The sequence below is a fragment of the Olea europaea genome, unplaced genomic scaffold (genome assembly GCF_002742605.1).
Source record: "Olea europaea var. sylvestris unplaced genomic scaffold, O_europaea_v1 scaffold307, whole genome shotgun sequence".
In the NCBI taxonomy this organism is placed as follows: Eukaryota; Viridiplantae; Streptophyta; class Magnoliopsida; order Lamiales; family Oleaceae; genus Olea; species Olea europaea.
In genome coordinates this window covers 99,772-115,986 of record NW_019249416.1, presented here as the reverse complement: position 1 = coordinate 115,986, position 16,215 = coordinate 99,772, and the positions used below count along the sequence as shown (strand labels likewise).

Genomic DNA, 16,215 nt, shown 5'->3' with positions numbered 1-16,215 from the left:
ATTTCTCCTAAACCTATTCTCTCTCTCGTTTCTCACTCTTCTGCTCATAGCGGCACTCTTCTGCTATACTTCACTCATGGACTGTCATCGTCAGAAACCACCACTCTTCTGCTCATAGCAGCGACTATGCAGTTGTGCCAAACAGAGAAGTTGCTCTGTGCGCTATGCAGTGTAGAGAAGTCGCACAACAATGCTTTTTCAAATCGTCGATGTACATGACTGGTATGAGCTTCGCAACTGTGATTTGAGATTGTGAGATGGCTAGATTGTGGTGATTTTGAGATCGTTGCAACGATTATCTTGAGATCGTGAGATGGCTAGACAACGGTATGTTGGTGATTTTGAGATTGTGGGCATGGTACTACTTGAAATGGCGACGATAGCGGTGGCTTGGTGGCAACGGTGGATGTGGGAATGGCTCTGGCAATGATGTGCTACAAGTGCTATGGTTGAGTGAATGGTGTGGTGCTGTGCGCGATTGTGGTTGTGGTGGGTGGGGTGAGATAGGGTGGCAGTGGTTCTGTGATGTTGTGGCGCGTGATAATGGCGATGGTGCTATTGTGATGTTGTGGGTGTGGCGGTGGTAGTTCTGGCGGGCAGCGATTTTCGTGGCCTTATAACAAATGACAATGTTGAAGGGGTGGTCACAAATGATTTAGTTGACTATCCCTATTAAATTGGTTATTTGGTGATTAATAGATAATATGTGATCAATAAAAATGATAAATTGTGACAAAAAAATAATGTATGACTTAAAAAATTGTTAATTTGTAATTATAATTTGATAATTTGTGACCGTATAATAAGTTGTGATTTATAATTTTGTGATTTGTGTCGATAAATAAATCGTGAATTATAAATTTTTGATTTGTGACCGATAAATAAATTGTGGTTTATAAATTTTTGAATTCTGATCGTAAAATAATTTATGAAATAAAATTTCTTATTCATAATCAAAAAATAATAAGTGACTAATTAAATCGTTAATTTATGATCAAATTGTATAGATATGTGATATAAATGTATTTAATTAATTAATTAAATCATAAATAAATTTTAATAAAAATCTGATTTTCAAAGTTTAAAACTTTTTTTTTTTTTTTTGAAATATGTGGTACACTGCTACTTAAATTTTTACCTATGAATTTTTCCTTTATTTCTAAACTAGCTTAAATGTAAAGTGGGCCCATGTAAGTCTCAATCACGGACGGCGAATGCAAGTAAGCACGAGTTATCCTTCCTCCGATCCTATCCATAATAATTCAATAGCTCGCTCTTTCTCATCTCAGTACTGGAAAATATCATATCATTCACACAGATTTCATTCCACCGCTCCAAATCCCAGACTAAGAAATGGCAGTGGCCAGCACCTGGGCCACAGGACACTCCACCATAAACCCACATCCGCAAATGCGCCCTTCATCCTATTCTTCCCCAGAAATCTCCCCTTTAATGATGAAAATTTGTCCCATCAATTTCCCAAGGAAGCTGGTTTTTAGAAAAAACAAGAAATCAATACTTTCTTGCCGCTGTACTGGTAATCATAATAGCAATAGTGATAACAGTAACGGTAGCAGCGATTACAGTTCTTATTCTTCTACTTGTTCTTCAACATCTGCTGAATGGGATTGGGATAGGTGGACCCGGTATTTTTCTGAGATTGAGCAGGCGGAGAGTAATGCCTCTGTTCTAAAGGTTCAATCTTTGCATGCATATGCACTTGTGTATATGTGATTTTTTAAGATATGGTGTGCCTATTCGTTGATGCTATAAAGATATGAATTTCTTATTAAATTGTTCTAATCCATGATTATTTGCCTGGGATTTGATTTATTTATGCTGATGGCTGATACTGTTGTAGAGTGTCTTTTTTAATTTTTATATACTTAAAGTTAGAAAATTTCTTATTAAGATTGTCCTCAGTCCTGATGTTTATGAAATGGATTTCTGAGGACTACTCCATATTTGCATGTACGCTACATATTTAAGATTTTTTAAGGTATAATCGCACTCAATCTTGTTTTTAGGACTTGTGGTTTTCAATAAATTTTGCCTGATGCTAATACTGCTTGAAAGGTAACACATTTTACTGTGTCATCTGAGTTATGCTGCAGGTGTGCTCAGTTTTTCTAAATGGTTTTAATATCTTGTGTGTGATTGCTGATGCTAGTGGGAAATTTCATTAAATAGGTTCTCGTTCTTAATATATGAGGATAATTTTTGGTTGCGTGGCAGTTGGTTGGTTTCTCGTGCTTGTCATGAAAATGTTTTTAGTTAATATGATTACCCCTGGGTATTTGTTTTGCATTATGTACTTATCTTGTTTTAGTTATGATATTATGTGGGAAAAGGTCCTCAATCAAACATGTCTTAGTGTGCCAAATTTTGATCTGAAGGACAAAATTGGTAAGTTTTTTCAGAGAAAACTATCAAATAATGAGTTTCTGGAATACAGATGGCTAACACCACAAAAATTAAGTCACAAAAAATATAAATTATGTGTTATACTTGACATGGGAATATTGTACCTCTCACTTTCTCTCTTGGTTTCCAGATGTAGCCTATTAAACTGAAATTAAAAGCTTTAAGGTGGAAAAAGTTGAAGCGCTTGCAGATTTCTTCCTTATCTGATAAAATAGCTGTTACTAACTACTAATTTCTTACTCACATAAGGATTACTAAACTATTTATGAACACGATGAAAATTAATGTAATACTCTAATGGCATGTTTGGGTCCTTAATTGGTCCGCACTAAACAAGATTAAAAGTAAAAAATGTTATAATATATTAATTGTTACTATCCAATAGAGTATACCCATGAAGGTTTAAGCTGATTGATATTGATGCATATGTTGTCAGAAAAACATGCATGATGCATCTGTTTACACTCCCTTTGGTGTCTCTAAAGCTATGATAATGAGGGCGGAGGGGTTAAGGAAGTAAAGAGGGGAGACAAAGAGGAATTTTGGTGTGTGAGCAACATGCATATCTTTATATTATGTTTAGGGTGTGTGTCTTTCAATACTACATTTGTCTTAACTAACATGTGTAACATAAGGGTGGCAATTCACATTGCTTAACCTTTGTCATTGAATCATTTTTCACAATCTTTTGACCACCACGTTCAAGTACAGAGTAATAAGTCCCCACACTTTTTTTTCTTCGTGCTTCATTATTCAACAGAAAATGTTTTCCCTTTCTCAGTTGTTGTTTTCAAAAATATAAGTATGTTTAGCATGCATTTTTAGTCAATTCTTTCCTTCCTCATGTCAAACATTGAATATTTTGTTGTAGAAATACTAAATATGACTTCCTCTAGATTAACTGAAGTGAAAAGAGCCAAAATGATTTAGAGGAAAGCTTTTAATTTCATTCAATAATAACGTAGTGCTTAATAAAAAGCATGACCCTCTTTATATAGGTCTTGAATTAGCCTAAATTAGGTAATAAAGACCATTAAGGAAACAAACCAAAAATTATATAAAATTTGAATATAGAAAACTATGATTAATTAATTTCTTTTGTGCCTTGAATATACTTGGAGCGTTGCATCACTAATTGTCTATAATAAGTTTAATAAGTGTACATTAGTCATTAAACTAGAAAAAGGTTCTTTTAGTTTGTGCAGTGATGTATTGGCATTAGTGAGAACATCTAAACAGTTGATGCGACACATTTATTTAACATAATATTTGGAATGTTTCTATTATTTACAGTTTCAATTAGAAGATGCGATAGAGAAGGAAGACTTCCAGGAAGCTGCTAAGCTGAAAATAGCTGTTGCAGAAGCAACATCAAAAGATAGTATTGCTGAAATTATGTCTCAATTGAAGGTAAATAGAGGTTGACATAAGTTGTTGCTGTACATTTAAAATTGGAGTTATTTATCTTAAATGTTTTCTGTAGAATGCAGTTGATGAAGAACGTTACAGTGATGCTTCAACATTGTGCCGAAGTACAGGAAGTGGGCTGGTAATTTTCTTTTATACTAGCAGTTGCATATTTTTCTCCTGTTAATTCTCAGAGCGCTTGCTATTAACACTATTAAAAGAAATTTGTATCCTTTGGAATTAAGTTTCAAAATGAAGCTAAAAATAGTTTAATAAAACTTGTAGAATAACCCCCAAAACAACTAAAATAATCCAATAAAATAAAATCGTAGGAGCAATGCTTCAGTTATCTCTGATTCCTGTGAGTGAGCAATTCGGAAATAGTAGTTTACCTGAGTAATCTTTGTAGTAGTTTCTCTGCGCTTCAAAATGCATTTAAGATTTACGGATGGATGCTATATTTTGCTTTTCCAAAAGGGAACAACCGGACATGGTAAACTTCCCTGCGCTGCAGCACTGTATGAATATATTGCCTTACTGGTAAGGCCCTCAGCAAATTTTAATAATATTTTGTCACTGTGTAAAGAGAGATCATATGAGAAAAATGGAGAACATGCAAGGAAAGACTGACACATTGTTACTCTATGCTTCTAGGGCACAGATGTGAGAAAATTGTAGAAGCTCTTCGTTGCAGTAGTTATTCTTTGCTGTGTCATTGCCATGCTATGACAAAAAATTCAGTTTCATTTGTAAATTTTGTGTTATGTCATTAATATTCATTACCTTTATGCAGGTTGGTTGGTGGGTGGGCTTTTCGAAGGATTCTGATCCTTTTGGTAGATTAATACGAATTACTCCAGGAGTGGGCAGATTTGTGGGTAGAAGTTACAGTCCAAGGTAATAACAACAAAAAGAATATAGAACAGAAAAATATGAGTCTGTTGCTCTTGATCTTCATAAAGTTATTAGCTACTAAAAGACACTCGTAATTGGTGGTGATCGCAGACAGTTGGTGACTTCATCTCCTGGAACTCCGCTTTTTGAAATATTTGTGGTTAAGGATGCAAACGAGGCATATAACATGCAGGTGATGTTGAAGTGTTTCTTTTTTGAGATTTTTAGAATTGTAAATAATTTATATCTGCAAACAAAATGTAACACGTAAATGATGTTAGAGTGGTTTCTTTTATTACTTTTTTTTCCCAGAATCTAAGAAATTGTTATCTGAATAAGCTGTAAATGTTTTCTGTTGAAGACTTATTTGATTAGCAGTTTCTGATTTTTATAACCAGATCATTTTATCCAGACCTTGATCAAACCTAATCAGCTCATGGACATAACAAAGCTTACTTCCTATCGTTTCATTACCTATTAATGGAGACAATATCTCTGAGAAGGAATGATCTTTATGTGGACCAATCTTGAAATCTCCAAGTGCAAATGTGCTCTCTGCCAATGCATTTAATTTATCTTGCATGATCTTTATGGGGAATGTCTAATGTCTTTTCACCCAGAGAATTAATTGGATTGTTGCGAGCGGAACGGATGAAGGGCGCTTTGGTAGAAGCGGTTTGTTACCGAGCCGTCTTATTGGGAATAACAGATTATGCATGATATTAAATGTCTGAATTCCATGAGTGGACCACAATAAGAGGTCCTTAATACTTTATCTTGCCGTAAAACCTTGGCTTAATATAAGGACCTTGTCACAGTATTAGGCCATGCATTACACAAAAAAATTACGTTTCTGTATTCGGCAATTATTAGTGGTGACAAAGTGAATAAATTTTACAAACATAAACTTGTTTGAATCATTCATTCCAAAAATAAATCAAAGAGCTTTTGCTGTCATCAGCCACTACTTTCTTAACTCGTTGTCTTTGGTGTGGATTTTTTTTTTTCTCTCTCTCTCTTTGTTTTGGCTTCTCAATATTCAATTCATCAATGGAAGAGAATATTCTGACTGTGTAGGAAAATGAACGTGCCACAAGTCTATTAGGCTCTGATACCACAAATGGTCCAGTGAAAAAAAAAAAGCACGAAAGAAAGACACACACACCTTAAGAAGACGAGATGTAATCTCAATCCCCACGGAAGATCTGAATCGTTCCATTCTTTTTGGTTTTGCATTGCCACCAGAAAGGTTTGTGAAATAATCAACTTGACACCGGATGGAGCTCCCCCCACAATCCAAATTAACCCAGCCACCACACCACCACCCAACCTAGCCAACACCCATGCCTACCGGCGCCGGCGACCAACTGTCCGGTAGGAACCACATAACTGGCCTCACGTCACAAATCAGCCCCTCCAACCACGTCCTTCACACACAGGCGTCGGGAAACCCTAGCGCCTCCCAGAAGATTCCGCTAGATCCAGCCACGTTTCGAGGAAACGCGCCTCACCGGAGGCCTCAGCAGAGACCGGCGACCCCGGCCGAAGTTCTGCCCCCCACACGCGCCGCTCCGGCCGCGTGTCTGTCGGCGCATGTAGCCCATGTGCCGCCGCCGTAAAACTTGCAGTGGCAGCCTGCTGTTCCGAGATCAATCCACTTGTCCGTTCCTCCATTTGATGAACAGCTTGTACACAATCAAGGGAAAAAATTGGCGGATGTGCGTAGTATGGTATTCAATTATCATTTCAAAGTGGAGGAGAAGGACTTCGCAGTATCTATTAGCGATTCCGGCACTGTTAAGTTGACACAATGGGGTTAGAAGTTATCGGATTCAATCTTTATGGAAATGTATAGTGCTATTTGGATGGTGAATATGGTAGACAGATTGAAGATGAGAAGTGAATTTGAGGACTGTGTCTTTAAATTCAACGAGTTTTCAAGAGCTTTCTTGGCACAACGGTGTGTGAATCGTTGAGGTAGATATTTGATGATAGCACAATATGGGGAGAGGCGTCGGAAAGGAATTGTCATGACACCAGAAGGTGCAAATGGAGAGGGATGGGCATCGGTCTCGCAGGTGTTTCAAGCAGTTGTTGACTCATTTGTTGCTAGAGATAAGGCCAAACGAGAAACGGTAAATGAACGAAACAGACAAAGGATGACTTATGCAGAAATTACAGCAAACTCACAGATCTCAGAGCATGCCAACCAACGGATGCTACAACAAAAGGAAAGGACAAATAAAGTCGATGATAACGAAGGTCACGACATTTAATGGCCCGTGCCCAGAAGTTGAAAGGAGCATTGGATGAATTACTTAGGCTGGTTGGAAGCAGGCTTGAAATGGACCCCATGAAATTGGTACGCTGTCACAAGTGTGGGGTTGAGTTGGATGAGGATCAAACCGGTGAAATACACATACCGGGATTGACTCATGAGGAATTACCATCAATTACAGAACATGAAAAGCAGGGAAGAGATGAACATTGTGATTCTCACGAGAGGATGGAAGCGGGGTACCATAAAAACGATGACGGGGTTGACTTTGTAGGGGTCAACCGGAATGAAGTAGACACGGGGATTGCAGTTGAAAGAGAGGTGGAACCGCTGTCTAAGGAAGGAGAGTTGAGTATGGTGAACTTGGAGACATTGACAATGGACGCTGTGAAAGAAAACAACGCTACACATTCGACATCAAGGATTACGAACATTTATAATAGGACAAAAGAAAATAATATGGGGACCGAAAAAGCTTTGGTGTTGTGGGTAGATGGTGCCAAGAAAGGAGAAAGCGACAGTGACATTATACCAGTGGTGGAAGAGAAAGAACGGTCCTTTGATCATCTTGAGGGCTATCACGGTGAGGATATTTCAGAAGCTGATGTGTTAGAAGTTGGTCGCCCACCTTCAAACTGGGTTCTACAAAAAATTCAGGAATTCAGTAAGTTGGTTGGCGTGTCATGTGATGGGTGTGAAAGTAGATTGTTACAATTATTTGAGGAGTTGGAGGCTAATAGGGAACAAGACATCAGTACACATAGAAGTAAATTAAGAAGAAAGGATGATCGCGAACTTAAGAGGTTCGAATGGTTAGTAAACTATGCTGGTAAGGGTGGCGAGTCCAAGAAAGGAAAAATTGGGAGGGGTTACGGAGTGTTATAATGACGCCAAAACTCATTAGCTGGAACGTAAGGGGGCTCAATGAGGTTAGTAAAAGGCTTGGTGTTCGACATTTGCTAAGGGGATGAGGGGCAAATCTTGTTTGCCTACAAGAAACTAAGATGGAGTTTATCTCGAGGGCGGTGATTCGTATTTTATGAGGGGGAGGAATCATGTAGGATATCAGTTTTTGGGGTCATCAGGGGTTTCAGGAGGCGTGTTGGTGATGTGGGACACTAGAGTGCTTGAGATGAAGGAGGTGAGTATAGGGGTGTTCTCTATATCAATTTCTTTCAAAAATTGCGAGGATGGATTTCGGTGGATGTACACAAGAGTTTATGGGCCTAATTCTGATGACAGTAGAGTGGACTTGTGGGATGAACTGGCTGAAATGAGGGCTTGGTGGAATCTCCCTACATGTATTGGGGGTGATTTCAATGTGATTCGATTTCCTTCGGAGAGGTCGAGTAGGGGGAGACTAACTAGGGCAATGGGGGAGTTCTCAGATTTTATTAGGAAGAATTTGTTGGTGGATTTACCCATGATTGGGGGGAGATTTTACCTGGTCATCTAATCGAGATCGACCCGTCTTGTCTCGTATTGATAGGTTCTTGATTTGTGGGGAGTGTGAGTCCAAATATTCAGATGTCACTCAGAGAAGATTGGGGAGGGTGTACTCGGATCATTTTTCTATTATATTATCGGGGAATAGGAGGGGTGCTGGAAGAAGACCTTTCAGGTTTGAGAAGTGTGGTTGAAAGTAGAAGATTTTAGGGAGCAAGTACAGACGTGGTGGACTTCCTATGAAGTCAGTAGGTCTCCCTGTTTTGTATTGGATCAGAAGCTAAAGGCGTTGAAAGGGGACTTAAAGAAATGAAATGAGGAAGTTGTGGACAATGTTAACTGTAGTAAAAATTAGTGTCTGTCAGAGATTGAAGAGTTGGATAGGCTGGAGGAGCGTCAAGGGTTGGCTGGGGAGGAGAAGGAGAGACATAGAGTATTAAAGAAAGAGATGGAGAGGTTGGTGGAGATGGAGGAGATTACTTGGCGACAGAAATCTAGAATTACTTGGTTGAAAGAGGGGGATAAATGCACTAAGTTCTTCCACGGGGTCGCCAATTCTAATAAGAGGAACAACTCCATCATAATTTTGGAGGTTTACGAGGTTACTTATGAGGAACCGCAAGAAATTGGAAGCCAATTGGTGAATTTTTATTAGAACCTCTATCGGGAGCAATTTGAATGGAGGCCAGAATTGGAGGGGTTGCACTTTTCTACTATTACGGAGGATGATGCCCGATGGATGGAGAGACCATTTGGGGAGGATGAAATTAAGGAGGTAGTGTTTAGCATGAACGATGATAAGGCTTTGGGACCGGACGGTTTCTCGTTCTCATTCTACAAGGCGTGCTGGGATGTGGTTCGACCGGATATTGTGAATACTTTATCTTATTTTTTTGAACCTACCAGATTCCAGAGAAGTTTTAACGTTACATTTATTGTGCTCATCCCTAAGAAATCGGGAGCGACTCAAATTAAGGACTTTCACTCCATCAGTCTTGTCAATGGGGTGTATAAGATTATTGTGAAAGTCCCGGCAAATAGATTAAAGGAGGTGCTGGGAAAAGTAGTGTCCAAGTTTCAGAATACATTTATAAAAGGGCGTCAGATTTTGAACTCTGTGCTTATAGCGAATGAATGCATAGATTCAAGAATGTGTCTAAGGGCCCTAAGGATGCTTTGTAAGCTAGATATTCAGAAGGCTTATGATCATGTAAATTGGGGATTCCTGCTGTATATGCTTAGGCGCTGTGGCTTTGGGGATAAATGGTGTAAATGGATTCAATTCTGTATTTCTACTGTTTCATTCTCAATTTTGGTCAACGGAACACCTGAGGGTTATTTCCGGAGCAGTAGAGGCTTGAGACAAGGGGATCAATTGTCCCCATTGTTATTTGTCATTGTGATGGAGACTTTCAGTAGGATGATTGAAAGAGCTGTGAGATCGGGTTTGATAATGGGTTTTCTGGTTGACCAATTGCAAGTGTCCCATCTGTTATTTGCAGATGACACGTTGATCTTATGTGATGCAGATGTTGAACGATTCAGGAACTTGCGCCGTTTGCTCCTATGCTTTGAAGTGGTGTCTGGTTTGAAAATCAATTTGAGGAAGTCTGAGGCTATTCCAGTAGGGGAGGTCGATAATGTGGAGGAGCTGGCTGATATATTGGGTTGTAAGGTTGCGCAGTTGTCGATGTCATATCTAGGGCTCCCGCTAGGGGCACGATTTAAATGTACCCATATTTGGAATGGTATTATGGAAAGGATGGAGAGAAGGTTAGTAGGGTGGAAGCGTATGTACCTTTCTAAGGGAGGTAGACTTACTTTCATTAAATCCACTCTCTCCAATCTCCCTACTTACTTTTTGTCATTGTTCCCCATTCCGATTGCAGTGGCAAAGAGATTAGAGAGACTTCAAAGAGAATTTTTGTGGGCAGGGTTGGGGGAGGAGAGGAGACTCCATTTGGTCAATTGGGGACTTATTTGTTTGCTGATGAGGATGGGGGGTCTTGGGGTGAGGAGCCTTGTGTTGTTCAATAAGGCCTTATTAGGCAAGTGGTTGTGGCGATTTGGAGTGGAGACGGAAAGTTTCTGGAGAGAAATAATTAGGGCGAAGTATGGTGTGACGGAGGGGGGATGGTGTACACTTGAGGATCGTGGTTCTTATGGGGTGAGTTTGTGGAGGTATATCCGACGGGGATGGAGTGCTTTTTTGGACAAACTGAAGTTTGTGGTTGGAAATGATAATGAGATTAGATTTTGGGATGATTGTTGGTACGGAGATCAACCGCTGAATGAGAGATTTCCTTCCTTGCATCGCATTGCCTTAGTGCCCACTGCTATGGTGAGTGATTTCTTAGACATTCATAATGGGAGCTATAGCTGGAATATTACTTTTGGGAGGGATCTACAGGATTGGGAATTGGAAGATTATTCGCTGTTTATGACCTTTTTACATGAGGCACAAATTCGAATTGGAGAGAGGGATTGCATCAGGTGGAGGACAGCACGGGATGACATTTTTTCAGTTTCGCTCGTACTTTGGTTCTCTCATGGGATGTGTGAATAATTCATTACCCTGGAAGTTGGTGTGGCAGTGTAAATTGCCTCATCGGATGACATTCTTATTGTGGACAGTTGTGAGGGGACAGGTCTCAACGGAGGATAATCTTCGAGGTAAAGGCTTCTACGTTACCGAGTGGTGTTATATGTGCAAGAAGGATGGGGAGACGATCGATCATTTGTTCATTCATTGTGATGGTGTACGTTGGATTTGGAACAGTATACTTAGTTGTCAATCTGTGGATTGGGTGATGCCTCGTCATATAGAGGACGTGATAAGGGCCTGTGATGCTCGGACTCTTCATTTTGGCCGGAGTACTCGTGTCGACACAACACGACACGACACGGGTACCGGTACGAAATACGGGTCCGATTCTTCCAATTTCAATCGGACTCGGCAGAAATCTTAAGAAAAAATGAAAATTTACCTTATTGGCTGGAGATGGAAGATATGTAAAGAAATAGCGGGTTAGCGCCGGCGATCTTTGGTCCAAAATCTGTTGGATGTCTTCTGATGGAACCCTACAATCGTGAAAGAGAAGAAGGGAGATGGAAGACGAGGAGATAGGAATGAAAGAAGAGACTTAGGTTTAATTGGAGTTGGGCCATTTTTATTGGGGCTAATAATATGGAGGTGGGTTTGGTTAATAATATGGATGTGGATGGATTTAATTGGGTTTGGACCATTTTTATTGGGCTAATAATATTGATATTGGATATGGATGGATTTAATTCGAGTTTGGGAAATGGATATGAGTGGGCTAATAATGTAATTATTTTTACACCAAACATATTCTAGTTTAATAAAATATTCAAACAATAAAATTAATCATTTTTTTAAAAAAAAATTCAATTCATCATTTTTAATTCAAAAAATACGACAATATAAAAAAAAATCTAAAAAATAAAATTGAAGTTTGAAAAACGTTCCCACGTACCCGTATCCTAAATTTGGACTCTTTTTAGCCATGTCCCTGTATCCCACATTTTAGAAAATAAAAGATCCGACGCTTTGATACGTACCCGTACCCGATACCCGTACCTGAGTCCGAGCACCAAAGATAAGGGCATGACGGAGAAAACTTCGTGATAAGGATAGCAAACTAGCATGGCACCTTATTCCGAGCTACATTGTATGGTGCGTGTGGAAAGAAAAGAACAACTATTGTTTCGAAGACCAAACAAAGACAAGAGAACAGATAAGAGAAACATTTTACTTTACCTTGTATTCTTGGTTTAATGTTGTGGCTAGAAATCTAGTAGATGGATTACCTAATTTCATGTTGTTTCTTAATGGCTTAAAGTGATTGTACACTCCCCGTGTATTCTCTTTTAAGTAATAAAATTATCTGATTACCTATTAAAAAAAAAAAAACATTGATGTCATGATGTGTTCTACAGTCTCTTAGTTTCCATTCTCTGGAAGTTGAGATTTTAAATAGTCCTGTTGTGGGATAAAAGTGGTCTATTTTCTGGGCATCGAAACTACTGGATCTGCAGTTTACGTATTATAATTGTTGTGCAATGATTATTGAGCTTGCTTTGAGTTGATACTCACTTTTCCTAAAGGTCCTGTAATGAGCACTGAGATATTTCCCTTCTAGAAGTCTACTTATAGCCTTCTTTTGTGCTTTTGGGTAAACAATCATCCATTCTTTCAGTCCATTGAGAATACTCTCTGTCCTTCAAACTTCTGATATAAAGCAGCCTTACAGGTAGTATTTCTACAAAGAATCAAGGGAAGTTCAAGTTCATCATCATCTAATAAATCCTCAAAGGGGCCATCAGCTGCTGAGATTGAGAATGCATCTATAGTTGATGTTCAAGTGGAAGAAAATGAAGCCAGAAAAGGTGAGGGAAAGAGCACTGATTTGGAAGAAGCTGCTGAAGAAGGAATAAAAAGCGTGATAAATTTTCTCAAAGAAAAAATTCCCAACCTAAAGGTTAAAGTGATGAATGTTAATGTTAATGAAGAAATAACAGAAGACGGTGATTCTTTGAAGCACATTATAGACGAAGAAAGTGAGAATACTATTACCAGCGAGAATACTGAAGAGGAAGCTAGTGATTTGGATGACAATCAGCTGGATCGGGCAGCCGTCCAAGGAGAAAGTGACACAATGAAAGATGAAACAGATTTAGATATGAAGCTTTTTATTGGTGGGGTTTTACATAATAAAGAAGATGCTCCAACCAAGGATGATTACGTTCGTGTTCCAGCTGATATCAAGGATATGGAGAGGGATTCTTTTGTGTTGCATATCCCAAAGAGATATCAAGATCATGATACTGAAGAGAACATAGCATCGAAGGCCAAGGTGGCTGTTATAGCTGCCCAAGGTGTTTCTGAGCTGATGCCCCCTGCTGTGGCCAAGGCATTCTGGAGTTCTGATAAAGTTTCTTCAAAGGTATGGATCGAAAAGTATATGTGCAGTCCACAGTATGAAGAAATTAATAATGGAAATATTTTTGAAAAACATTTGTGCATGTTACTGTTGGTATGAATGTGGCTCATGAATACTGCAGGGAGACAAGCAATCATCTTGAGGCACCATTGAATCTGATTTCTATTTCTTTTCCTGTTTTCATAGCAAGACAACATTGTAAAAATTATTCTGCCATCTAGCCCAAAAAGATACATTTTATTTTATTTTCTTTCTTTTTTGCTTTTCTAAAATCCTGATCTTAGTCTAAGCAGACACCTCATGGGTTTTTATGGTCTACTTCTTGTCATCAGAGAATCTGATCTCAATTTTCATTTCACAGTTATTATATTACAAATTTCTCGAAATTGAGAATTTTAAATTTTCCTGGACACAAACATATTTCATATGAGGGTTGGTTCCTTAATGATGAATCTTTTTTCAGATGGCTCATACTTCTTGTGGCTTTTTGTACTCTCTTTTCTCTTTGTTGTCCATGTTTTTTTAATCATTTTATTATCATAGATTTCCAGAGACGTGCGAGAAATAGTGAAGCTTGCAGTGAATCAGGCACAGAAGCGGAATAGGTTATCTGAATATACAACTTTTAGTCGAATTACTACCAGCAAAGGTGATTTAGATCCCTTCGATGGTAAGTTACCTCTCTCTCTCTCTCCGACCTATTGCACGTACAAGGAGTTTAAACAAATTTCACTTATTTTCTTATTTAACCTATTCTTGTTAGTGTAGGCCTATATGTTGGTGCATTTGGCCCTTATGGTACTGAGGTAGTGCAATTGAGGCGCAAGTGTGGTAACTGGAATATGAATAATGAAGAAGAAACTTCTGACATGGACTTCTTTGAATATGTTGAGGCGGTCAAGCTGACAGGAGATTTAAATGTTCCCGCTGGCCAGGTTTCTAGATGATGGTTTATTACTTATGTGCATAACTAATTGAATTCATACTAATTCTACTTTCCGTAATTACCTTCAGGTAACATTTCGTGCCAAACTTGGAAAAGGTAGTCGTGTCACCAATCGAGGAATGTACCCAGATGAACTAGGAGTGGTATGCAGTCTCTCTCTCTCTCTCTCCCCATGTTCAATTTTTTATATGCATGTGTGCGCTTTCTAGTTTTGGTGCTGATGAGTCGTATCCTTCATTTTTCTCTCTCAATATTGTTTTGAATTCCTTTTATAATATAACAATGTAATCCACAATATTAACTTTTTCTTCCTTGCCTCTCAAATCTTTGTGTGGAGCGTAGATGCCTTCTTCATTTTCCTTTGGGATAAAACTCAACATCTCTCTTGTGGTAATAGGTCTTGCAACTGTAAAAAACGTGATTTTCCATTGAGATATGCCGTCTTCCTTTTTTCAGTGAAAAAAAGACAAACTTTTAATGGGAAAGAATGAGCTATCCTCTGCGTTCCCTTCCCTGGCATCTTGCAAGAAACTTCCTAGTAGCCTCTGATCTAAAACCATGTTAGATACCTTATTACCAAAGAAAATCGTGGAGTCAGCTATTTCTTCGATGAATTTGAGATATGTGGTCTTAATTACAATATGATGATGGATGGGATTTTATGGATTGACACTTTATGCAATGTGCGTAATTTGGCATCCTATATTAGACCATATTTTAGAATCGAAAAGATATTAGCTTCTAAGCTAGACTTCTTGCCATCATATTGCACCATAAATGCTTCTAGGTTTATGCTGTCTTACCATGTGAGTAGAACTCACAGTTGTGGCGTTTCTTACCATGTGAGTAGAACTCATATTTGGGGCTTATGCTGTCTTACCATGAGAGTTTCTTACAACGAACTTGCATTTTCCAGGTTGCAAGTTACAGAGGTCAAGGAAGGATTGCAGAATTTGGGTTCCGGAATCCAAAGTGGGTCGAGGGTGAACTTCTACAACTCAACGGCAGGGTACGTGCCTTGATATGTGTTTTTGACATGAGTAATGATATTTAGCACTACTTGTGTTACAGTACCAGTATTGGTGGCACTAAATGAAAGAGGCAATTAAATGAATTACACAATTTCATCATTAATTGAACCTATCATATAATGTCACATATACTGATGTCATAGCACCACTAGTGTTAGATAATATTATTCTTTTGATATTCATTGGAGTTATTCAAGTGCTTCCACTACTATGCTATTGTGGATATATGTAGGGTATGGGCCCCTATGTCAAAGGTGCGGACCTCGGTTTTCTTTACGTTGTTCCCGAGCAAAGTTTTCTCGTGCTCTTCAATCGTTTGAAACTACCTGAATGAGCCAAGTTTACCGAGTCGTATAGGATTCTTGCTGCCGGATTGTTCAGATCTTTCTTTGAGGGTTTCTCTAGTTTCTTGACTTCTTCGGGTGAGAGGAGGCATTTTGATAGTATGTAGTCATGCAGAATTGTGCTCTGTTTTATTTTTATTTTTTTTGAATTATAATGTTTTGGTGTATTAGGGAAGGATATAATCTGAAATTGATTAATATAATAACATAAAATTATTTTGTTTTACTAAATAATCAAAATTTATGGAATAATATATCATAAAATAATTTCAAAATTTCAAACCAAATGTGTTTTTTTTTTTTTTTCAAGAAACGATTTTTTAAAATGATAAATCAAACTCGTTTATAGTAATTTTATAATAGACACTAAAAAAATGAAAATGAATTCAAAATTTAAAATTGAAATACAAACTAAAAGGATCCAAAATATTTGGCCAATATTTCGGCACTTAAATTATATGGTAAGATGCTATTTCAATTT

At 38.2% G+C, this 16,215-nt stretch overlaps 1 protein-coding gene across 1 annotated transcript; it reads left to right on the top strand.

Moving 5' to 3' along the window:
* Nucleotides 1-1,246: 1,246 nt before the first annotated feature.
* Nucleotides 1,247-15,965, top strand: LOC111384986 (protein EXECUTER 2, chloroplastic-like). The gene is made up of 11 exons (XM_023009338.1): nt 1,247-1,695; nt 3,718-3,834; nt 3,908-3,973; nt 4,625-4,728; nt 4,837-4,918; nt 12,724-13,416; nt 13,957-14,083; nt 14,182-14,348; nt 14,428-14,502; nt 15,276-15,368; nt 15,623-15,965. Exons 1-11 carry the CDS (start codon nt 1,354-1,356, stop codon nt 15,722-15,724), a joined length of 1,968 nt encoding a protein of 655 aa, XP_022865106.1. The 5' UTR covers nt 1,247-1,353; the 3' UTR covers nt 15,725-15,965.
* The last annotated feature ends 250 nt before the right edge of the window (nt 15,966-16,215 follow it).